Below are 26,573 nucleotides of genomic sequence, written 5' to 3'. Positions count from 1 at the left end.
TCCCACTTTCTGTCCCCCTGAAATAGTCTCTCTTTCCTTACCCCGGACATGGTTCTTGCTCTCTTTTTGACACTCTCTCTCCCTCTTCCACCCCCTCTACCTGTGTGTGTCTCTCTCTCCCAGACATTATCTCTCTTTCTCTGACACCCCCTTTCTCTACCTCCCATCCTCTCTCTCTCTTGGCACGCTCACCCTCCTCTTTCGCTCATTCCCTCTTTTTCCATGATGCCCTCTCTCTCACGCGCTCTGATAACCCCTTTATTGCGCTCTCTTTCCCAGACACCTTGTCTCTCACTTCCCCCACTCTTTCTTCTGCCCCTCTAGGCAGTATTCAATGAGAAAAATTCTCTGTGTTTTATGGAGAATTTTAGCTTTTTTCGCCTTGGACGGAGCATTTTGCTCTCCAAAAGTGAACCACCCTATTCAATGTGAAATATTCTCCGTCTTTCGAAGTGATTTTCGCCGTCTCTCTCCGTGTAGAAATTCTCCATCTTTTGATGGAGAGCTGGAATGTGAACTTTTAAACTAAAAGGGTTTTTTTTTTAATTTTGGTGTCAAAAAATCAGGTTTTTTTTTCTGTGAAGGGGCATGTTATTTTTATTCATGTGCTTATAGCACATGAATATATATTTAATAAAAAAAAAATATTTTTTGACAGGGGGACTGTGCGCTCGAGCCGCTCATTAGATATTCATATATTCACTGCACCCGATCGTTAATATGCACGATCGGGTGCAGTGAATACTGGGTCCCCCGCTGGCTATAGGGGGGGGGGCAGCCTGTGCTGCCTGGGTCCCAGGGAGCCCACCTCCCCTCAACCTTCCTCTGGAGCAGCCAGGGAGACTTTAATCTCTCTGGCTGCTTCCGTCCCCCGGCTCCCTGAAAGCTCCCTGCCGCGGACGCTCGTCCGCTGCAGGGGTTAAGACTCGCCGCGAGTGGCGGCGAGTCTAAAATACATTGAATAGTGGGAGCAGGAGGCTCCGGAACATGGAGAGTGCATGGCGAGAGAAAAAATCTCTCGCCATGCACAGAGAATTTTTTTCATTGAATACTGCCCTATGGGACAGTATAGTGACAATGGTGGTGGAATGGGGGAGGGGCTTTCAAGATTTTGTTATGGGTCCCACAAACCTTCAGTTACACCCCTGTGTAGCCATCGCACAATTCAAATTTCACCAAACACAGTGTTTACTTGTCAAGTCAAAGGGGGATTTCAGCAAGTTATCAAGAAATCCATGAAGGATAAGGTCTGTATTCCCAAGTGGCACTTCTAGGCCCATATAAACGGCAATGAACAGAATGATCAAATCTGGTTTATATTCAACGTGATACAGTATATGCCTATTTAAATGGGTGAATTATATGAGCTTGGCTGAGTAAATTCCATTCCATTGTAACAATCCAAAAATATACAGGTAGGTTAATTGCCTTCCAACTAAATTAACCCTAGTATGTCTGTGTGCATGTACATGTGGTAGGGAATATAGATTGTAAGCTCCACTGGGGCAGGGACTGATGTGAATGTTCAAATATTCTCTGTACAGCGCTGCAGAATATGTGTGCGCTATATAAGAAACTGGTAATAAATAAATAAATAACTGGATGGCTAAGTACAGGTCAGTAGATGTCATCTACAGATATCTTTTAATAATTAACTTGTCCAGTTATTATTCATTTGATATGATCAGATCTGGGCCAAATTTTTGTGACAATTGACAGGAATTACTGCATGTTCTGCAGTGTGTGTAAAATGCATAGTTACCAAGGAAGGGGGCAACACTGAAACAGTTGGTTGCTATGCGTTACAGCACCTGTTTAAATAAATTCTACCACATGAAGTTCTGATGTCTGAAAAAGTGATGTGTTTGTTTGGTTAAGCAGCGTCCCAGAGGAAGGACTATTGCAAGACCAAACCGAGAACAAGCGTCCCAGAGTTAGGGCTATTGCCTTGTATGCAGCAAGACCAAGCAGAGAACACCACACAGCTGTTACGCACAGCTTTCAACAATCAAATGAGAAATGTAAAGTATGACATAAAAGTCGAGATAAGTTTATAAGAAAGAGTACATACAAGTAAATGTCCAATAGAAAATTGTATTTCTTTCATGAAACATTAATCAACTATATACTTTTGTTTGTCAGAACCTTAATAAATTTGAGTGCAAGATCGTGCTATCACATCGCAGAGATGGGTAAACAGGGAATTGAAAACGGCCTGAACACACATCCCGCTGTCTGGACCGTGCAACCCCCAATACTATGTCAACACTTACTTAGACTTTCCTGTTGCATTGGTTGCATGTGCCGATATGCCCCGCAAGTGGTCCAGGCACACCTCTGGTCTAGACCGCGCCCCCGCCGTCACGTTACCTCCCCCACCGGCACTTAGACTGTGGTCACATTTTCCTAAATTCCTACATTGCAATTGTAATGTGGAAAATGCCGATTAGGGATTTTCTCACTTAAGGCTGCATCTACATATTGCATTATTGTTTATGTGCGTCTGAACTCCCATCTAAAAGTCACGGGCGATCGGAGGCGCTATTTAAGTGTTCTTTTCAACACTCTGCTCACACCTATACCAAAGTGGTAGAGTGATATGAAAAGAGCGACACAAAAAATGCTGTTTTGACAACCGAACTGGCTACTTTTTACACAACTGCTCGCGGACACAAACATTTCAATCCCCCCCTTAATAAAAATAAATAAGGAAATCAACAATTTTATGGTCAAATGGTTAAATAATTAAAAAACAGATTTTTCAAAAATGTTATGTTTGTTCCTTAATATTTTATGATTGCTCATAACAAATGTAAAGTTTAGATTTTAATAGGATCTTATAATTTTATTTATTCAAGTTTATATGTGCAAGTGAATATGTTTGGTTGTGTCCTACAGTATATTTCAGAAAATGTACAAAATGATTTTCAAAAATGTTGATTATTTGGGTGGCGTATTAGTTTGTTAATCCAGGAAGTGCCACAGGTGGGTGGTCATTGGTGCCAGCAGCAGTAACAATCTGGCCAAATTTAACTTGCCTTCCTGTCACTGTTCCTGAGTTCTTCCATCCAGTTACGACCAAGCTTGATGATTCCCCTACTATACGCCTCATGATGAATTACCAGTTCCAGATCCAGTGTATACCAGCCCCTGTACTTAAGGGCACCACCTGCATGTCAGGAACAGCAAAGCCCAAACCTTGTAGGGGTCCCTGATGAGAATCATTGGCACTGTCCTGGTTATGGGCCAATCCTAAAAGTATGGGTCTGCATTAATGAATTCAATTCATGAGTTTCTGACAATGTTTCCTCTCAATAATAAACTTTACTGCAGTTGAAGCCAAATACGTGACAGGCAGCTGAAATCAGGATTACCTAAAACCAAAAGGTGCCCATACACTAGTAAGATTTATATTCAGATCTGGCTGGTTGGAACAAAAACATGGTTATGGATGAGTGACAGTTTGTCAGTTTTCCAAGCAAATGGTCAACTGTAATTAGCTCTCATCCATAACCAGGTTTTTGTTCCAACCAGCCAGATCTGAAGATAAATCTGCCTGTGTATGGCCACCTTAAGTGGGGCAGAGACAGCATATCTCTACTCGAGAGTAATGTGGAAGATCCAGGCAGTAGCAGAAGCAAGGTTGGGTAAGCAGCAGCACCTGTGCTCTCCTGATATAAGTGTTTCCAGGGCAGAGGGTAGCTGCCCAAGTGATAGGCCGGGGTGTGGGTTATGGCAGGGACCACTGGAGCATTTGGAAGAACCTGTACTACACTGTGATTACCTGTATGTTGCTTGCTGTAACTATACTTGCCTGTGGAATTGATCGGGTATGCAGTGACCTGCTATACAAAAAAAGACCAAAGACTCCATATGAATCCAGTGTATGTGATCATTTTCACATTAAGGTATACAGTCTAGCAGACGATAAAAGCATGTTCGCATGTTCTCTAATATGTCTTTTTTCAATATGTTAACATGTCACAAAAAGTATAAAAGGGTCTCCTGACCATTTTATTACTATTAATTAACAGAATACTAAAACAATCCAAACCGGTGTAAAGCACTAGGGAAACGAACAGCAAAATTATCATTTAGGAAACAAAACACTGCAGCGTAAAAGAACTTTAATTCTAACATTATACATATAAAACAAATTTCAGGGAAGGGAGTTTGTAAGGGGTGTGGTACAGGGGTCCGACAGTCGGGACCCCGACCGTCGGGATCCCGACTGGCCGGACCCAGACAGCATGGCGAGCGCAACAAAGCCCCTTGCGGGCTCCCTCTATGGGGGTCGTGGCCCTTCATGAGGGAAAATAGACGACGGCCGTTGGAACCCGACTGTCGGTGTTTTGACAGTCGGGATCCCGACGTTGGGACCCCGTCCGGCACCCGTTTGTAAGCCTAACAGTATACATCTAAACACTGACTAAAAAGTATTGCGTACACATTTCACACTAACATTCTCTCGTTACTTGTTACGTGTACAGATACTCTCAGATATACATCACATATGAATTACGTAAATGAGTGACAACATCAGTCATGGAGTACCTTTGTGCAATCACCACGCACGTCACAGTGACCCCTCAAAATGTTTCGCTAGAACACAATAATATTCTGTAAAGGACATTATTCAGAAACTGCATTTTTGCTCAGTAGAGGAGTCACTTCCATTGCCTTCCTCTATTTCTGTCTAGCACTCCTCTACATTCATACACTTTGCCTGATTTGTGCACTACTTGGATATCTATCCATTCTAGTGGAGAATTAGACTACACATGCTCACACAACATGGGAAACAAAAAGTACATTATAGTCATGGGCTATAATGCGTCAAATGCGATTATATGATTACGTATTCGGAATAGATCCAGTTGATTAAAATGTGGCGGACATGGCTGAGAGGAGAGACTACAAAGCAGTGTAGCTTGGCAAAAAAAAAAAACAGGTTTCTAGAAATGTACAACTGTATCCAATATACCATTAAACAGTAATAATGGCCCAGAGTAAATATTTAACATTTAACTCCCTCCACGCACACAGCAGAACTGCAAGGTCCAATGTCCAGGACCCCTGTGCGGTAGTAATAATGGGACACTTATTTATGTACCATCAAAGGCCACCACTTGATGACATGGTTGCATTCGGTCTGAGCTGCCCACGGGGAAGCAGCTGGAAGATAATCTTCGAAGTTTTTTATGGACAGGTGTCATCTGTTCATTGTACTCAGAGTTTAAGTCTAATATTTAATAAAGGAATATTTTCTGAGAATACGTTTTGGAATTCTCCTTATAGAAATTTGAGTCTTTGTTCAGTATACGTCAAATTTACCAAATATTGGAATTTTTATATGACCCATGCATGACCTATGAAAATTGTGTATTTATACAAGTATACTGTATGTGTCATGCAGATATATAGCATTAACCATGAAAGAGAGGATCCTGTGGCTGTATACTAACGAATGGCTGGCTTCCTGTAAATGGAATATACAAATGCTATTTTTGACTTGCTTGCAGAATGTTAAAGATACTGCAGTCCTGACACGGTTATAATGAGGAGCATTTTATGAGTCTCGGCAAACGTTTCTGACATCTTCCAAAGCTAAATCTATATAAAAAGGTAAAACTGGACAAAGGATTTCTCCCCTTCAGCCAGTTTGGGAACTATGCAATAGGTTCCGAGTTTATGGATCTGGCGTGTTTTCGGCAAGTTCACCGAAAACTATAATGTTGCAATTACTTGTAATGCCAAAATCATCATTACAAGTAATTGCGGCTTGCAATTTACAGTAAAATCGCAGAAAACACGCCAGTTCCTTAAACTTGGAACCCATTACATAACCCTCACTGTTTACAGCGCTCAAATGAATGACACAAACTGCGCAGAAATTGTTTATTCTAAAATTAGACTGAGCATCTATTTTTTTTTTTACTTTTAAAAACATACTTTTTTTTTAGACCATAGGTATTTAAAAAAAAATTAAATTTACATTTTTATATTGTGGGAAGTTGTTCTTCTCTGTACATGCTGGGCAGAGCCAGCCCTAGCCAATTTGATGTCCTAGGCAAGATTTCGGTTGGTGCCCCCTAGCACTGGCTCTAGTTCTACTCTACACTACTGACCCCTTTATTCCCTCAACTACGTTACTGACCCCTCTATACCCACCTCTACTCTACTGGCCCCTCTATAACTGCCTGTACACTAATGACTCCTACATACCCATCACCACATTACTGACCCCCCAACAGCCTACACTACATTACTGACCCCTCTATACCCACCTCTACTCTACTGGCTCCTCTATAACTGCCTGTACACTAATGACTCCTACATACCCACCGCCACATTACTGACCCCCCTACAGCCTACACTACATTACTGACCCCTCTATACCCGCCTCCACTCTGCTCTACTAATGACTTCTACATACCCGTCACTACATAACTGATCACTCTATACCCACAAATATATCACTGACCCCCCCCCCTACAGCAGGGCCAGCTCAAGGGCACTAGCAGTAGGGGTAGGACAAAGCAGAGGCCAGCAGGACGATGAACCAGGAACAGAAAGAGTCAGATGGGGCAGCGCAGAGGCAGCAGCTACATGCACAAATTCAGAAATGGAGGTGGAGACTGATAGACCTGGAGGCGGAGAATAGGGGAGGAGGTAGATGCACGGCTAGTGACAGATCATAGGAGGAGGAATAATCATCCTGTCTCACCATGAAGGATACTGCTCCTCACTGTTAGACTGAGGCGGCCCTAGGACATGTGGGATGGATGCCCAGAGTGTCAGTAGCAGTGCGCACATTGAGTCAGAGCATGTCACGCGGGGGTGCGCGCCGCCCCATGCGGGGGGAGTGTCTTTGGTGGGACATATGCTTGCTGAGTGAAGCTGTGGTGTGTGATTTTTAAAGGGCAAAATGCGTCCTGCCCCTCTAGCAGCGCCCTGCTAAAAGTGCCTGTCCCGCCAGGGTGCACCGGAGAAGCCCAGCGTCGCCGCAGATGGCGGTGCCCGGCACTTTCCCGGGAGCTAGTGACGCAGCGGCCCGGGCACGCCCCCCCCTTAGTGACCGGGCCGGACGGGCACGCCCCCTTTAGTGAAGCGCCGGCCCGGGCACGCCAACGTCACTAAAGGGGGGCCCCTCTTATGCTGCCCCAAATACACCAGCGCCCTGCCCCATTTAGTTCCTAGAAGGAACACAAAGACTCCGTATGCCAGTTAAGCTGCCGCCCCTAGTGCCGGGATTATTACAGTCTGCCATTACTTCTGCCCGAGAGTTCAGCACTTATCTATCCAAGACTGTAATGCCACTTATGTAGACACCTGGCACGTCATGTTCATCCAGAGGGGAATGCACCTTGGATGGTGTTTGGATGCTGGGAGTACAGCAGATTTTAGTTCACGCCGATTCCAATGGCACCGCCATCTTTCTTCGATCATGTGATTCGGTTCTGAACAATCCTAATCAGTCCAAAGCTCAGCTGACCTCAGGAACCTAGAACAACCAGTCAGTGGGTATATAAGGAAACTCCTGAGACTCATAAGCCACCAGTACACCACTGCTCTTAGACTGTGCTCCCTGGAATCTGCGTTGGAGTTATCTCTGTGAATAGGGCGGCTTCTATTACATTCCCATGGTTGCGGCAACGGCTCGGCTGAACACACACACACACCACAATGCACTGGAAATGGATAATGTGCTGTGGTGCCCTCCCTAGGGACTGCGACAAATAGACTAACGGCAACACTCACAGTCTTCCAATGTGTGAAAACTTATATTAAAACCATCATAACATGGTTTGTGGCAAAAATGGAGTATATCACTAGCATCCAGAACAACACGGTAAAATAATTCCATTCTATCTGGCTTCCGTGGTATTCTCACCATAATACTCCGCACCCTGGTAATATATCACACTCTCAAAAATCTATGTGTACCCACTTATCCCTTGACCGCTCCGACTGGCAACACCAGATCCCCTGCACCCTTAACCCCCCTATCCACTCCGTTGTTACAAAATATTTTTAGTGAGTTATTTTTAGTTGTATTGGTCTCTCCTTTTCTTCTATACTCACAATTCATTCAGTTTCTAGAATTGTTCTGAAACTTAGTGGAATGAATCTGTTCACTGACGTCAGCATCGTAAGATGCATGTTCTCTTTATTTGTACTCAGGTTAAAATGTACTTAGACTACTTCGATCTACCTGCAATTTTACGGTTTATCATACTTTTCCTGTTACTGAATCTTTGTACAATAAAAATGTTGGAATATACATCATATCAACATTTCGGAGACAGACTGTCCGCAAAAGCGTTGATGTGATGCTTTAATAGTTGTAGATTATTTTCCAACAAAGAAGATTTGATATGCTGGCAGCGAGGGGGGGGGGGGGGGGGGGGGCAAAGTAAAGCCATCCAACCCCCCTTGCCATATTCAATGTTTTGCAAAAATTCCATTAAATATCGAGGTTCGCCACAAAATGCAGGGGGCTCACCTCAAAAAATCCAGACATAACTGAATGCCCACCGTATGTTGTAGATTGCAACTATATAGTAATAACTATATAATAATAACAACAATAACTTTTGCCAATAGTATGCAAAATCTAATAATACAGTATAAAAACTATGAACACAATATACTAGAAACTATAACCCAGATTATTTCCTTAATAAAATACTGCAATTCCTGCACGTAGAATGCATTAATATCTGGATGATAGCTCAACAATGCAGGTTGACAACATATGGTTGCCTGGTATAAAATTGTCAGTACAAAAGAGCAAGTTGAAAATGGCCAAGATATGTAAGCCATGTAAAACCTGTGTTTTTTTCAACATCTGCTTAATATACTTTAAACGTGAACATCTATTGGGAATAGTAACCTGTGGCAAGAGAAATGGAGCGGAGCGAGCCACCAAGCGAGGCTGCGAGGTTCTAAGTTATGGCACAAAAAATGTTGACCATTTGTGTGTCGAACTTCTGTCCATTGGTCTTGACCATTCACTCACTGTTGGCCTAAACATTGTCAATCTACTGATCCAAACTCAAATGTAGTGTTCCCCAAGGATAAAAACGAACCCTATAAAGAATTACACTGTATATTATATCCTATCTATTAAATCCTACTGAAGGAAATTTGCTGGAATGCATTTGTGATATTTTAAGTATGTTATGATCTAACTGATCCGGGAGTGACCCGGAAGTATAAACATTGCAACGAAAATAGAATGTAGTTTATTTAATCTTTTATTGGTTTGCCCTGCTATTTTTTGCCTAATTTTAGGTGTTGATTGTAAAGAATATCTGGTTCTGTCTCCGAGCATGTCTTTTAGCTTATTACTATTCAATTTACAAGTGAATCAATTATGTATGGTAATTATCTACCAGGAAGTATGGGTATAAATACCCCCATGGCACACTCATATAGACACCTTGATAAAGCCGACAGGGGTCAGCGAAACGCGTAGGTGCCCTGTGGATTCCTATTCATTTACCTGCTCATTGATCCTGCCACCTGCCCAATTCCCTGGACCAGAGTTCAAACACCTGGGAGAACGTACCATCACTTTTGGGACTTACAACTTTCACTGCACTCATCGTTGAGGTCATACCATCCGTGGGTATCCCTTGCCCTAATTCAAAGAAGGATTTCAAAAAACCTCCAGCGGCTTCCCCAATCCAGTGGTTCATTTAAGGACTTCTCCATACAGGACTCTGAATCGTCCAGCGCAGGTTATATGATACACAAAAATTCCACTTATATCAAGTCTTGAATTTTAATTTTTATTATATGATGATATTTTATATCCGGATAAATTGCGTTTTATGTGCCATTAAATTTGTTATAATTTTCTTTTAACTTGATTCACTTGTTATTAACCGATGCAAAATGTATAGCGCTGCTATCTTGTTTTTTTTCCCCAAGGATTTTTAAAGGGCAAAATGCGCCCTGCCCCTCTAGCAGTGCCCCGCTAAAAGGGCCTGGGTGCCTGCCCCAACGGTGTGCTCGGGGAAGCCGTAGACGGCGATGCTCTGCGCTTCCCCGGCAGCACAGCAACTTTGGTGGCGGCGCCGCCGGCCGGGCCCGCCCCTTCAGAGAAGGCACCGGCCGGGCCCACCCCTTTTCATGATGTCGCTGCCCGGGCACGCGCCTTTTGTGACATCGACGGCCGTGGACCGCCCACAACTGTGACGTCGGCGGGCCTGGTCCACCCCACCTTGCGCTGCTCCCGTGCAGCGGCGCCCTGCCCGCACAAAATCCTAGAAGGAACACTTAAATGTACTCTATAGCTTATCTTTTTATGCTTATTTTACATATATTTCACTTTTCAAATGTACTTTTTAGAGCTATTCTGCTTTTTAGCCAAAATGTTCTTTTTACTAATATGAAACTGACATTACAAGAGCCCCGTTACAACAGAGAGCAGATTAACAGAATATGAATACGTGTCTGGGGAAATATACCAGCTTCAGTATACGTTAATTCGTAGTGACAGGACCGCTGCAAATGAAAGCCGTGCCTATTTAGACAGTTGTTAAAGTTATTTGGAAATTGCACGTGTTATGTCGTTAAGTCATATTTTAGCTCATGAGCGCAGCGGACACATCCATAACCGAGCAGTTAAGAAGCAAATGATTTGTGTAGGTAATATGTTACACCTCTATGCCGGATTGCCGGACCCCATTAGTGGGGGGTAAAAATGCACTACATCAAAAATTTGGAGTGTTCTGTTTATTTTTGGTGTGTTTCGACCAGCCCGGCAGATCACCTGCAGTAAGCAAAAATAATTCTCTTAAAATAGAACTGGCTAAATGTACACAAAATTACTTTCTTAAAAAAGGCAATATAAAGGTCTTGGGAGACTAGTAGGTAGTGGTACGTCCGCCCACACAAAGCAAGGCGTATTTACAGTGTGACACCGTGAATTCAACGCAACATATTTCAAAACTGTTACTTAACAAGTTTCCTTTTTTTTTTTCCTTCGGATTTCCTGATGTACAAATGTGTCTTCAAGTTTTACATCTGGTAATGATGACAGAAAATGACTGAGCCAGCACTATGGCAAAAAGCCATGAATAATTCATAAACAGGATTGCAGTAACTCCTACTGCTCCGACATTAACCCTTTCACTAATGACCCCATTGCTAGTACACCCACGGAGCGAAGTATCGAGTCGAAAATAGGAGCCGCCGAAACAACTGTATATTCAATACATATATATTCTCATTATAAATTATTTTTCTAAATCTAGCCTATGATATTAGCAGGCAAGGCCACTGGCAATAGGCAAATGTGTGTTTCCCCAGTCATCCGAGCATCAGCGATTTCAGCACACTTGTGGCCTTATAGGTTTTATGCGAGAGCCTCAGCTTGTTGCTGATCATTACCTGGCTGGATCACTTGTGTCTTTAACCTTTGGATGTTTTGCTGGTGCTTCATTCCGAAGGCTACGCTGTTCTCTGGATTTTTCCTGACCTATGTCTCACTATGGCCTATTACTGGATTGGATTTTGTATTACTGTGTCAGTATAGCCTAAGATTTCTTAGCATTTGTTTAGTATACTCCTTAGTGCCTTACAGTTGAAGACAGCCACGGATAGAGAGCCTTAACGTACAAAGTAGTATGAAACCCCAAGTCACCCTGTGTTATCCGCAGCGCAGCTTATCTCAGGCATGGGAAGTAGGTTCTAATATCCCTTTTCCATTGCGACCTGAGGAGGAGTCAAATCTCAGCCCTGACTCTAGTCTTGAGCAGGGTCATAGACCCGGGACTACATCCTGGTTTGTTTAAACCCCTTTCACACTTGCAAAAATATCCTGGGTTTTTGCACATGAATGCACATCAACCCAGGATTTAGCTCAGTGTGAAAGGGTCTTGGACGAATATCCCGGGTTCAGCATTCCGGGATCTCTACCGAGGTCCTGACCTGGGTAGAACCCGGAATCGGCATGGGATGCGGAGAGTGTGAACGGGTATTCTGGGTCAGCGTGACCAGATCCCATTCACTGCAGTAGGAGGTGCTGCCCTGGCCAAGCTTCCAGATGATGCCACCCGCCCGACTTCATTCCGGGTCAGTGGCCAGTGTGAAAGGGTACATTCCTGGGTACATAAGCCTCCAGATGATGCCACCCGCCCGACTTCATTCCAGAATGGGTGGCCAGTATGAAAGGGTACATTCCCGGGTATGCAAATGTGAAAGGGGTATTACATTTGCAGAAACGTGAATCCCAGGATGATGCACATTTACGTGCAAAATCCTGGTATTTAGAGGCAATGAATTAGTATTACTAACTTGAATACTTTTAATCCCACTGTAGTAATAGAACCACTAAAATGAAAAACAAATCAAAATGTTGTTTCACAATTATAAAACATAGGATACTTATTTTTAATAATCTGAGGGATTACTTCATTATACTTAATCTTAATTCTAGATCCCTAATTAGCATCTGTGTATGTTTCTTGTACGAGATCATTTTGAACACAAACCAGTTATTGTTAGATGACCGAGAAATGTCGAACGTCCACTTAATATAGGCCTATAGATCGTATATATATTATTGGAGGATAAGACCTCAGACTTCCTCATTTGTTGCCTGTAACAGCGGATATTTGTATCCTTCTTGGGAACCATGACCTCAGCATGTAAACACGGGTGCATCGGGTCTTCCAGTGCTGTGTGCGTGTTATCTGGGCTCTGCATAGACACAGCAGCTCTCCACCAATCTTACACAGCACAGCGGAGGTAGATGATATACTGTATATCCTGTACGGTCACAAAGACTCCTTTCACACATATTACTAAAAGAAGAAGGCTTCGGGGGGTATTCAATGTGCTCCGAAAAAAACTATTTTACGTTTAACAATATGTTTTCGTTTATTTCGCATCAAGAATCCTTTTTCGCTATTTTTTTTTTCGATGTATTCAAAGGTTTTTTTTCCGGAGACAGCAAGAAGTGAAAAAAGTGAAATGTATCGAAAAATGGGCGTGACTTTTTCGCTAAGCGAAACCTGTCTCTGGCACTTGGGAATCAACTGCAATGGCATCAAGGCAGACATCAAACTGCAAAGGGCAGTTTGCGGAAGCAGCAGGAGACGCAAGGACCTGCAAGGGGAAACATTAATGGGAACATAGAGAGCTGGTCAGTAGTGGCCCTGTTATAGACAGACATGGCACCGAGTTACACCTGGCACACAGCGCATGCGCCCTTGGTTTGTTTTGGGTTTAAACTAGGGAATGGGTCTTCAACCTATGGCCCTCCATCAGGAGTGTCACAGATTGAAGACCAGTGGTGCAGGGGCACATGAATCAGCTACTTACCATTTTCCCACAGCAGCTGAGAACTGGGGCCTGTCTCTGGCACTTGGGAATCAACTGCAATGGCATCAATGCTGGGAAGTGAATTGTAATAAAACAACTAATATTTCACACAAATAACAAAAAAACAAAATAAGGGCAAACAATCCTGCATATATTTTATTCTGGAGATCAAACGAGCCATTACTTAACAAAATACAGAGTTGAATCTATGAATTCATCACCCGTGACATGGTGAAAGGAAAATTGAGAAAAAGAGCATACACGCGGAAACATTCATATCGGTATCATATCATTGAATATGTCTGAGTGAAAAGTCGAAAAAAAAATAAAAAAAAAAGTGAAAAAGTGGAAATATCGCTAACGAATCAAACGAAAATGCATTGTGAAAAAAAACATTTCACATACTCGAAAAATGACTAGATTGAATAGCTGGGGACTCTTCCATGTGAAAAAGTGAAAAAAAAAACGAGAAACAATCCATTTCGATAAAGATTGAATACCCCCCTATATCTTCTAACAATGCAAGAGGGGGTAGTATAGGTCTCACATCCAGTAGGTTCCCCAGGGGATGCTCGGGGGGTGGGAGGACTAATCACATTTTAAGTTGGCAGACTAAACCTATTTGACAGTTCTATATTACATATCCAGCAGGACCTCTGGTGAAACAGCTGCATGTAACAGTCCACCAGGGCTGTTTTGGAAGGCGAGACATCCCTCTACTACCACACCATTAAACAGGTCAAAAGTGGGTACTTGTGTATTAGCTGGGCACCCATACACCACTATGCTGGCTACGTAAACTACGTAATTTACGTAACGGGAGCTGTGCTAATACACAATGGTTCATATCCCCACTATCCACGTCATACCCCCAGTATCCACGTGGGCGTGGAGTTCATTTTATAAAGTGTGGCGAGCGCGGCGAGGGGACACGTATCCGCGTCTGCTCGCCACACTTTATAAAATGAACTCCACGTCCACATGGATACTGGGGGTATGACGTGGACAGTGGGGATAGGACGTTGTTAGTGTGTGTGTGGTGCTTTATACTTACAGGTCCCCGGCGGCAGCATTGTGCGCCCCCTCCTGTGTGCGCTGGTGCCAGATCCCCGCTCCCCAATGTACACAATTAGCGTAGTGCTGCTAGGGGAGCAGGGAAACCAAGTGATGCTCCCCCAGCGTCAGTACGCTGAATTATGTACGCCCGCCCTTCACCGCCGGCTGCCCAGTAAGTATCAAGGCAGATATTAGCAGGGCGCCCGGCTACACTACGCTGACAATGTAGCCTAAGGTACGTTGTTAGCATAGCATAGCCGGGCGCCCTGCTAATACACAAGTACCCAAAAGTGCAGTTATTAAAGACCACTCGGACTATCCTTAATGCTCCTTGTCCACGAGCAGCAATTCTACCAACACCAGCCATTGGTGGTCCCCTACTCTATAGTGCCAACACCTTGATTTCCCAAACATATAAAGGTCACTGTGCCTACAGCAAGCCGCCCAATGGCTCATGAAGATTCTACAGAAATGGAAGTCTGAGCCAAAAACGGTGTATTTAAGTTGAGTATTTTTTTCGCCTATATGTATTTTAATGCTTCAGTATTCAACTGCGGGCGGTGTCAACTGGCTTTTCATTATTTTTTTGCAGGGTTGAAATGACATTGGTGAATAAGCTTGCAATTTTGCCCGAAAACACATCGAAATGCATACTAAAAAAAGTCAAGAAGTGATGATTTTTCACCTCAGTAAAAAACCATCACCAATTAAATACAACCCCCCCCCCATAGATATGATGTTAGCAAAAGAGTTAAGTATACCAAATTGGCAGTCAAACTGAAGATGCCAGAATGTACATTACATTAAAATAGCATGAATCTATGTCACAGCTCAGAAAGACTTGTCAGGGAGTTGAACATATAACGGGAGCACTCAATTCAACAAAAAGTGATAGAAAAGCAAGAGCTTACATTCTTAATTAGTATTGGGGTATTACTATAACTTAAATACATACTACAGAAAAAGTAATGCGAGAATAAGAATAGGGCCTCCATTAAAGCTCAAGTCTGCATAAACTCTTACTTATGTCACGTTCACACTGCCAATGTGAACAACACGAAAATGCCGGGGGACTGTAGCATCGGACCCCGTTCTCACTGCTAAGGCAAATTCCCGGGAGAAGCAGTTCTGTAATTTGCTGTTTAACTCAGTTTTTTTTGCAGTGTGAACAGGTCAACCCGTGTCTGCATACCCATGTCTCCAACTCGGGTAAAAAGTAGGGTCGGAGACCTGGGAATTTTGGCACAGGATGAACCGTTCACACTGACAAGAAAAAAACAAAAAACAGCAAATTATCAGGTCGACATGCCACACCCGGGAATTTGCCTAGCAGTGAGAACGGGGTATTACTGATTAGTGTATATTACAAACATTGGTAATGTCATGAACATTAATAAATTAATAACTATTTAAGTGTAACAATCCACAGATTCCAGACATTCAGTATTAGAAAAATAACATGGCCCGTTAATCAGTGGTGACACCTGGTTTGTAAGGTCAAGCAATGCACAGGTTTGCCTACCTGACCCTCTCCTTCAGGGAGAAAATGCTCTGTTCCTGGGCGTCCCTGGTAATGTATGATTGCCAGCACCTGTGGTGACACCTTTCTTATCAGTTACCTAGCTCCCCACAGGTGCTGGCAATCATACATTATCCATACCTCCCAGCATGCCCCTCTCCAGGAGGACACAATGCTCTGTTCCTGGGCTTCCCTGGTAATGTAGGATTGCCAGCACCTGTGGTGACACCTTTCTTATCAGTTACCTAGCTCCCCACAGGTGCTGGCAATCATACATTATCCATACCTCCCAGCATGCCCCTCTCCAGGAGGACACAATGCTCTGTTCCTGGGCTTCCCTGGTAATGTAGGATTGCCAGCACCTGTGGTGACACCTTTCTTATCAGTTACCTGGCTCCCCACAGGTGCTGGCAATCATACATTATCCATACCTCCCAGCATGCCCCTCTCCAGGAGGACACAATGTTCTGCTCCTGGACTTCCCTGGTAATGTAGGATTGCCAACACCTGTGGTGACACCTTTCTTATCAGTTACCTAGCTCTCCACAGGTGCTGGCAATCCTACATTATCCATACCTCCCAGCATGCCCCTCTCCAGGAGGACACAATGCTCTGCTCCTGGGCTTCCCTGGTAATGTATGATTGCCAGCACCTGTGGTGACACCTTTCTTATCAGTTACCTAGCTCCCCACAGGTGCTGGCAATCCTACTTTATCCATACCTCCCAGCATGCCCCTCTCCAGGAGGACACAATGCTCTGTTCCTGGGCTTCCCTGGTAATGTATGATTGCCAGCACCTGTGGTGACACCTTTCTTATCAGTTACCTGGCTCCCCACAGGTGCTGGCAATCATACATTATCCATACCTCCCAGCATGCCCCTCTCCAGGAGGACACAATGCTCTGCTCCTGGGCTTCCCTGGTAATGTATGATTGTCAGCACCTGTGGTGACACCTTTCTTATCCATTACCTAGCTCCCCACAGGTGCTGGCAATCATACATTACCAGGGAAGTCCAGGAACAGAGCATTTTCTCCCTGAAGGAGAGGGTCAGGTAGGCAACCATGGCAATGCAGCATTATGTATAGTTTGATGCAGTTACAGAGAACTCCACATGGACATTTTAGAACAGATTACAACACTAAGGCCTCCTGAATAGTCAGGGTCATTCCATGAAAATGAGTCAAAATGTTCCAATGAAAAATGTTTGCAGTGACACTGCAAAAAAAATAGGATTTTGGGTACCTACCGGTAAATCCTTTTCTCGTAGTCCATATGGGATACTGGGCTTCACTACTATGGGGATTGAGACCTCCGCAGGAGAGACAGGCACATAAAAGAACTTTCAGTGTGGGTGCACTGGCTCCTCCCCTCAATCTCCCTCCACTAGTCAGTTAATGCAAAAACTGTGCCGAAGGAGAGCATGTGAGGAGTATGTGATAATGTATTGTGGTGAGATTCATCCAGCACACCCAAACGAACAAAAAACATATAAAAGAGGTGAATCCTAACAACTTAAGAGGACACCTGTAACTAGAACAAATCTATAGTCATACTATAGAAAACAAGGCAATAAGCCTAACAATAAAGTAGGTCTGACAGCAGAAAAAGCCGCACTGAGGCGGGCTCCCAGTATCCCATATGGACTACGAGAAAAGGATTTACCGGTAGGTACCCAAAATCCTATTTTCTCTACCGTCCAATGGGATACTGGGCTTCACTACTATGGGGAGGTCCCAAAGCTACCAGAACGGGTGGGAACGTGCGGATTCTGCTGTAGAACCGCATTCCCGAACTGGGAATCCTCCCTGGCCAGGGTGTCAAACTTGTAGAACTTCACAAACGTGTGTTGCCCTGACCAAGTTGCGGCCCTGCATAGCTGCATTGCCGACACCCCTCGAGCAGCCGCCCAAGAGGTACCTACAGACCTGGTTGAATGAGCCTTTACTGAAAAAGGAAGCGACAAACCAGCTGATGCATAAGCCTGCTGGATAGTACATCTTATCCACCTGGCAATGGTACGCGTTGAAGCAGGTAAACCCTTCTTCTGCGCATCATAAAGCACAAACAGGCTGTCGGTCTTACGGATCCTAGCTGTGCGCTTGACATACCCCTTAAGGGTGAGAACCACATCCAAGGTATCTGGTATATCTGGGTGTGTCGCGCTAGAAGGGACCACAATAGGTTGGTTTAGGTGGAACCCTGACACCACCTTTGGAAGGAATTGTGGTCTAGTCCTGAGTTCCGCCCTATCGTTGTGGAACACAAGGTAAGGGCTTCGACAAGATAAAGCCCCGAGCTCGGACACCCTCCTGGCCGAAGCTAGAGCCAGTAGAACAACAGTCTTCCAAGTGAGGTGTCGCAGCTCAGACTCCTCCAGTGGGACAAACCGGGCTGATTTTAAGAAAGTAAGAACTACTTCCAAATCCCATGGTGCAGTGGGAGGCACAAAGGGGGGCTGAATCCTCAGCACCCCCTGTAAGAAGGTTTGGACTTCCGGCAAGGCCGCAATCTTTTTCTGAAAAAACACAGATAGTGCGGAGATTTGGACCTTTAAGGAACCCAATCTGAGTCCCTTATCCAGGCCAGCCTGAAGGAAACGTAGCAGACTGTTTAATCGAAAACTGGCCGGAGGCAAGTCATTCTTCTCACACCAGGCAATATACCTGCGCCATATTACATGATAATGAGACGCCGTCACCGGCTTCCTGGCTTTTATCATTGTAGTGACGACAGAGGGATGTAGACCCTTGTGGACTAAGATCTGCCGCTCAACCTCCAGGCCGTTAAACGTAGCCGCTGTAAGTCCTGGAAGACGAACGGGCCCTGGAGGAGCAGGTCTTCTCTTAGGGGCAGACGCCACGGGTCTTCCACTAGTATGGCCTGAATGTCCCCGTACCAGGCCCTTCTTGGCCAGTCTGGTGCCACCAGTATGGCCTCCGTCCCCTGATGCCGGAGCCGCTTTAGCACCCGAGCCAACAATGGGAGAGGTGGGAAGAGGTACACCAATTGGAAATCCCAGGTCCAGGTGAGAGCGTCCACCGCTATCGCCCCTGGGTCTCTGGTCCGTGCACAGTACATTGCTACCTTGTGGTTCAATCGTGAAGCCATCAGGTCGATCTGAGGGAGCCCCCACAGATCCACTATGGCATTGAACACTTGAGTGTGAAGGCCCCACTCTCCCGGGTGAAGATCGTGACGACTCAGGAAGTCCGCCTCCCAATTGTCGACCCCCGGGATAAAAATGGCAGACAGGGCCTGGACATTCTGTTCCGCCCAGGACAGAATTTTTGACGCTTCTCTCATGCAAGGCATGCTCTTGGTACCACCCTGCCGATTTATATAGGCCACAGTGGTGGCATTGTCCGACTGGACCTGGATCGCTTTTCCCTGTAACAATGGAGCTGCCTGTAACAGGGCATAGTAGACCGCCCTCAACTCCAGCTTGTTGATATGAAGGCCTGACTCCAGTGGAGACCATCGACCCTGTAGGCGGACTCCCTGTGTCACAGCTCCCCAGCCCCTCAGGCTGGCGTCCGTGGTTACCAGAATCCAGTCCTGGATCTGGAACCGTCTGCCTGCCAACAAATTGGATGAATCTAGCCACCACTGTAGCGAGATCCTGGTTCTTGTTGCCAGGCCAATCCTTCTGCGCATCTGCAGGGGGGAGCCGGACCATTTTGTCAGAATGTCCAGTTGAAAAGTCCTGGAATGGAAGCGGCCAAATTGTATTGCTTCGAATGAAGCCACCATCTTGCCTAGAAGCCGGAGGCAAAGATGGATCTGTACCAGAGGTGACTGTAGGACCTCCCTGACCAGCTGTTGTATTGCAGTGACTTTTTCCATCGGCAGAAAGACTTTTTGTTCCGACGTATCCAGGATCATGCCCAAGAAAACCATCCTCTGGGTTGGAACCAGCGATGATTTGGGCATGTTCAGGATCCACCCGTGGTCTCTTAGAACCTGTATGGACAGATTGAGAGCACTGCTTAAAGCCTCCGCCGACCCTGCTTTTATTAGCAGGTCGTCCAGGTATGGCACTACATTCACCCTCCGGAGCCTGAGTAGGGACATCATTTCCGCCATTACCTTTGTGAAAACCCGCGGGGCTGTCGACAGGCCGAAAGGTAACGCCCGGAATTGGTAATGGTCGTTCCCCAAGGCAAACCTGAGATAGATTTGGTGTGGGGGCCAGATAGGGATGTGTAGATAGGCGTCTTTGACGTCTATAGAGGCCAGGAACTCCCCTCTTTCTAGGCTGGCGATCACAGAGCGCAAGGACTCCATCCTGAACTTGAACACGCGCAGGAAGGGGTTCAGTGACTTTAGGTTCAGGATGGGTCTTACTGAGCCGTCTGGCTTCGGTACCAGGAATAAGTTGGAATAATAGCCCTGGCCCTGCTCCGTGTCTGGCACCGGTACAATTACCTGAGACTGAAGCAGCCTGGTAATGGCCCCCTGAAGGAGCACCTGATCTTCCTGGGATGCTGGAAGTGCCGACCTGAAGTATCTTTTGGGAGGGGGCTTGTCGAATTCCAGCTTGTAACCTAGTGAAATGAGACCCCTGGCCCAGGGATCCAGACCCGAGGCGTCCCACACATGGCTGAAATGCAACAATCGCGCTCCCACCGCGAGAGAGTCTCGTGGCGGGAAAACCCCGTCATGCTGCAGGCTTAGAGGAAGTCGCGGCATTTGGACGGTCCTGGGTGTTGGAGGTGTTAGGCTTCCTAAACTTGCCTCTCGTGCCCCTGCTGGCATTGGAGGCGCCCCTAGCCTTGGGGCGAAACCTGTTCCCACGAAAGGACTGCTGGGAAGCACCTGTGAAGGTACGCTTTGCAACCGTGGGGGCTGATGGAAGGAAGGTAGATTTTCCTGCCGTGGCTTTGGAAATCCAACCGTCTAATTCACTGCCGAACAGCCATTCTCCTGTAAAGGGAATACCCTCCACACTCTTCTTTGAGTCTACATCTGCAGACCACTGACGCAGCCACAAGGCCCGTCTGGCTGAAACCGCCATGGCTGAATTGCGCGCGTTTATTGCGCCCAATTCTTTTTGTGCCTCGCACAGGATTTTTGCGGTATCCTGAATGTGACGCAGGCTGTCCCCTATCTGGGCCACAGTCATGTCACCCAACAACCCTTCCTGAATCTGGGTTGACCAGGTATGAATTGCCTTGGCCATCCAGCAGCTGGCTAAAACTGGACGCTGGGATGCCCCACTGGCCGTATATATGGACTTGAGGGTAGCTTCCAGCCTTCTGTCCGCCCCGTCCTTAAGGGTGGATACCCCTGGGACTGGTAACAACACCTTTTTAGAGAGGCGGGAAACAGAGGAGTCCACTACCGGTGGCTCCTCCCATTTCTTTCTGCCCACAGGTTCAAAGGGATATTTTGAAAGAGTAAACCTCTTATCAGGGTTTTGCCATGCAGCCCTGAAAGCAGTTTCTAACTCTGCCTGCTCAGGGAAGTACACTGGCTGTTTCTTCTGAGTCATGAAGAAAGGATCTCCTTCTGTGGATGCCTCTACTGGGAGATCTAAAACATCCCTAATGGCCCTGATAAGGGGCTCGGGACCATGCACTGCCGCCTCAGGAGCTGGTTCCTGCAGACCCTGCTCCTCACCCTCCTCCAATATGTCCTCATCGTCCTCATCTGTGTCAGGATCCATAGCAGTAGCCTGCCTCTTTTGAGGCTGTGCGGGAGGAGGAGGTACATTTTGGGTATGAAGAATATCTACCCTGGCAGCTAACATGGACAATTCCCTCTGAACCCTCTGCGTTTGCTGAGTGTTAGTGGAAAGCTGTGAAGCCACAGAATCCAACAAGGTTTTTATGTTGGAGGCCCACGCAGGCTCCTGCTCGTTTGCCTGCGACTGCCCCGCAAGCTGTGGGGGAACCCCACTGATCTGGGTGTCAGCACTACTGGGCTGTGGTGACATACAAGCCTCACAAGTAACCTGGGACTGTGACTTGGGCACAAACTTGGTGCTACACACCATGCAAGTGAACTTTTTCACCATGATGAGATAATACTACAATGTCTGTAGTAACAAACACAACCCCCACGCAGTCACACACGTGCACACACTGCTGGATGTGTTTCCTCTGAGTGAAAACAGACTATGTGCTTGCTTTACCGTGTCTGTAACTAATCAGTGGGGAAAAAACAGAGCAATTGGGGAGCCAAGTGCACCCTTAACCTGAACTCACAGATCTGGGTGAGCTGGTAACGCTAAACACAGTGATATAACAACACAGTGTCTGAGTAAGCTAGATAGCGCAGCAGCGCTAGATCGCTATAAAAAACCTGCTGTCTCTGCCGTGCTGCAAGTACCCGGATCCACCACGCCAGTGAGGAGCCCTGTAATGGAGTCTGGCAGCGTGTGAAGAAGCAGGAAGTGACAGCGCGCGCCCAGCAGAGCTTGGTCCCGCTCTGAGTGAAGCCCCGCCCCCTTACACGGAGCTGGCGCTTACATGTATTTATACTGACATTATCAAAGGTGTAAAATATATATCATACATTATACCCTGAGGGGTGTCCCTGGTGGTCCAGCGGCAGCACCCCTATGCCAGTTTTCAGACGCGGTGTTCACGCGGTCCCTGCTGGAGAGCCGCCATTACTAGCCGTCGTCTAGCCGCACCAGCAATGGCTGCGGGGACCCCTTGTGGGACCCCCAGCCTGTACTCACCACCGATGTCTTCAGACCTGTCAGGGGTGTGCGGCGGCTAGGGGACTTGCTCGCTACAGCGCAATGCTGTGCGGTGACAAGTCCCACGCAGGACTGGATTGTCCTGTAGCAGGGTCAGCTCTGCACCTGAAGAGGCCGGGGACTGACCCTTCCCCTGACACCCACGAAGCAGGACAGCTGTGTGGTCACTACAGCGCCCCAAAATAACAAACTTGAAAATAAATGTAGAAAAAACTCTGGAGCATCCAGAAGCACTGCCTCTCCTGAGGCACATTTTTCAAAACTGACTAGTGGAGGGAGATTGAGGGGAGGAGCCAGTGCACCCACACTGAAAGTTCTTTTATGTGCCTGTCTCTCCTGCGGAGGTCTCAATCCCCATAGTAGTGAAGCCCAGTATCCCATTGGACGGTAGAGAAAATGTAACAAATAAATAAAAATTTGCACTGTAGCAGTGTATCTTGCATTTACAACATAGACTGAAAAGTTGAATATGGCTTTTTCTATTAGGGTTTGATCAAAATGTACAAAGGCTTTTAATTTGGAATTCAAAGGGAATTACCAAGTGGAAAACTTTGTTGGACTTTTCTTGACAACTACATTTTGTGATAATGTGTTAGGTATAAAGAAAAAAAAAATCTACCTATAAAATAAGCTTATTTACTTTGATTTTACATACATCAATTTTATTTTTACGTCCTCGTGTTTTAAACACAATTTGTGTTTTACCAAAAAAGGATGAAACTGTTAAAATGATAAGTATGTGGCAGCGGCATGGCCCATAGTATACCCCATTCTCACTGCAGCAAAAACCCGGGTTTTTGCCAGGGCAAGCAGTCATTTCCTGTGTCCCGTCTCAGTGTGAACGGGTGTTGGTGAAATTCCCGGGTGTAATGCCCCGGGAATTACACACAGTTTTTTGCAGGGTTATGCCTGGGTAATACACCGGTGTATGGCAGTGTGAACAGGCTAGACCTGGGTTTTTCTCACAAGATGCAAAAAAGCAAGCTCAATGCATTACTCAAAGCTGCTTTTTAAACAGCCAATCAAAGCTGCTCTTAGATTCCACACACTTGTTGGCAGGCAGACCAGGGAAAGCAGTGTGAATTGGGCAGACATGGGAATTTCCCAGGTCTAAGGTGCAGTATGAATGGGGTCTGTAGAGCCGAGATGCTCTATGCCCTGGCAACAAAAACCCAGGTATTTGCAGGTTTATAGTTTATTGGGCAGAGGATCATTGGAAAGGAAAGCGGAAACTCTGCAGGATTACAAAAACAATCACTTGTCTTACACCAAATCAGCCCTAACGTATTACAGTGCAATTATCATCCGCATGTTTCCAGAAGTGCAATTATCATCCGCATGTTTCCAGGAATGTATACTTACACAAATAGGTTACAAATCTCATGTATTACACAATGAAAACCATTTCTAATATGAAAGGTGTACTAAAGGCCTCTTGTCATAACATCATCCCATTACGCTGTCATGTATTAGGAAAAGTGAAGCTTTCACTAATGGAATCATGTTAGCATAGGCCTCATATCATACACGTTGCAAACAGCGATCAATATTCCTAGTTATAAAAACAGAATAGAAGTACAGTTTTGCCACAAGCAGCTTTTTCCAAAGAATTTTGGGAATTTCAAAAGGTGACAGCTAGAGGGAAGTTCCTTTGACAGATACTTACTTGTCCTGGAAAATACCGATGCATCCAAAAGCAATGTACAGTAACAGTGTGAAAAACACTTTAAAGACATCATGTGAGAGGAAATGGGATATACTGTATTGACAACTACTGTAGTGTTAAGCAAAACTGAAAGTTTGTCATTTAAAATAAAAGAACACAAACAAAAACAAACAAACAAACAAACAATGTATTGCAGAAATATTTCTCATGCATGGCAGGGGAACAGGAAACCCCTTATATTGTACATGAACCCTGGGAACGGGTTGCACCCAATGCAAGGGTCAAAAAATCTGGGGGGAAAAACATAGGGAATGGGTAAAAACCGGACCAGATCCCAGAACTTCAGACCGGACAGGATCCAGCCATCTAGAGCTTGTAGTGTCCAGTCCAAGTGACAGCTATCAGGCACCTCCCAGACCATAACTAGCCCCCCATCCCCCCCCCTCCCCAGACAGGACACCCCTAAGGATGTCAGTCATTGCCATTGATGGCAAAAGTACAACTGGCCATTGATAGTGTAGTACTATTCAATGGATGACCATCAATGTTTTTACATATCGATGGTCATCCATTTTCGCAGATTGATTGGGCCTATGAAAATACAGAGGTGGGGCTTCACGGGTATCAGGGGCGGAGCTTTGCTCTGTGTCCCGGCACCTTGGGGAAAAAAGCAAAAACAAAACTATTCGTTTAAGCTTGACATCGATGGTGGGAAAACATCTGGTTCTCCCCCACCGATGGCAAAACTATTCGACATCGGCCACAAAACCCTCAATGATTTCTAATCATCCATGGCCATCCCTAGACACTTCAACAGTGGCGTCAAACTCATGACCCTCCAGCTGTTGTGGAACTACACGCCCCAGCATGCCCTGCCAACAGTTTTAGCAATCCATCATATAAAATCTGCTGCAGGGCATGCTGGGATGTGTAGTTCCACAACAGCTGGGGGGCCATGGGAATGTCAGTTTGATGAATGGAGCTGGTCTAGTCTGGGTTTTTACCTAGACCCCAAAATATATAGCAAAATACTGATGTCATCCCTGCTCTGGGTCAATGCATACTGATACAATGTAGCAGCATTATCCAGAATACTCAGTATTAATGTTACAGGAGGAGACTTTACTGCTGTTAGATGGGAGTGTGATGTATCTGTATAGTATACAATGCAGAGATCCCCTGCAGGATAGATAGATAGATAGATAGATAGATAGATAGATAGATAGATAGATAGATAGATAGATCTGGTTATACCTCCCCTTCCCCATGTATACAGACAGCAATGCCCATACACAGACACCATCCTACAGGTATACACAAGTTCTGCTGACAATACCCCACATGCTGCACCCAGACAACAAGAACCCGTCATGTGACCAGTCCCCGGACACTTACTTTACCCTGGAGCCCATTGTCTCCGGTGTCCGGTGTCCGGGGGGTGCTCTCCCTCACTCACAGAGCGCCATGGTCACGGAGCCGCGAACCAGCCGCACTGGCTGCTGGGAGTCGTAGTTCGGTGAATGCAGCTAGTCTTCGCAGCCACACCAGGCAGGGACTACAGTTCCCAGCGTGCACCGGGCGGCTGGCAGGCTGTGGCTCAGCCCATGGCGCAGTGCGCAGGGAGACAGGGCCTGTCACACTCTGGGAGTGACCGGGGCCCGGAGACACCCCGTGACTGGGCCATTAGGGCTCACGTCCGAGGCTCGGCCAATGGGCATGCGGGAGGGAGAATATAAACTACAGCTGCCGGCTGACAGCAGGGTCTGTGAGGGGAGGAGGGACGGGAGTGACACGGGCGGGGCGGGGTTTTGCTGGATCGTCCAGACACCTCAGCAGTCCACGGTTTAAGGTTTTCCATGCTTCAGGCTGATATAGTGACCTGTGCTTGAGCATGTATAGACCAGCTGTTGTGAAACTACACATCCCAGCATGCCTTGCCATAGTTTTAGCATTCCCTAATAGCAAAACTGTGGCAAGGCATGATGGGACTTGTAGTTTCACAACAGCTGGAGGGCCACAGTTTGGACATGCCTGATGCCATACCTGCCTACCTGACCCTCTCCTTCAGGTAGAAAATCCGGTACTTGTGTATTATCTGGGCGCCCGATTTTTTACTCGTAGGGCATTGTACAACGAAAAATCGGTTGCATCACATGCGACGCATTTGGACCCGATTTTTAATTGTACAGTATGCCTGATTTAATTGAACCCATATGCCTGATTACTATGTTAAATGCCCCCCCAGACCCGATTATTTTATTGTACACCCACCCTGATGGGTAATGA

The 26,573-nt window shown here is 45.9% G+C and overlaps 1 protein-coding gene across 4 annotated transcripts in view; it reads right to left on the bottom strand.

Moving 5' to 3' along the window:
• Window positions 1-25,942, bottom strand: part of DENND1A (DENN domain containing 1A) — a 593,192-nt gene extending 567,250 nt beyond the window's left edge. For 2 of the 4 annotated variants that reach the window (XM_083161012.1, XM_083161011.1), the window contains exon 1: window positions 25,683-25,941. In XM_083161012.1, coding sequence (XP_083017138.1) covers window positions 25,683-25,699 — 17 coding nt within the window. In that variant the 5' untranslated portion in view covers window positions 25,700-25,941. Of the gene's footprint in view, window positions 1-25,682 lie in introns of all 4 variants that reach the window. The other 2 variants (XM_083161010.1, XM_083161013.1) reach the window with 2 other exon arrangements.
• Window positions 25,943-26,573: the final 631 nt, after the last annotated feature.

The sequence above is a fragment of the Crinia signifera genome, chromosome 9, assembly GCF_055691185.1.
Source record: "Crinia signifera chromosome 9, ASM5569118v1, whole genome shotgun sequence".
In the NCBI taxonomy this organism is placed as follows: domain Eukaryota; kingdom Metazoa; phylum Chordata; class Amphibia; order Anura; family Myobatrachidae; genus Crinia; species Crinia signifera.
Note: the sequence above shows the minus strand (reverse complement) of the source record. Positions and strands in the feature narration are given on the sequence as shown.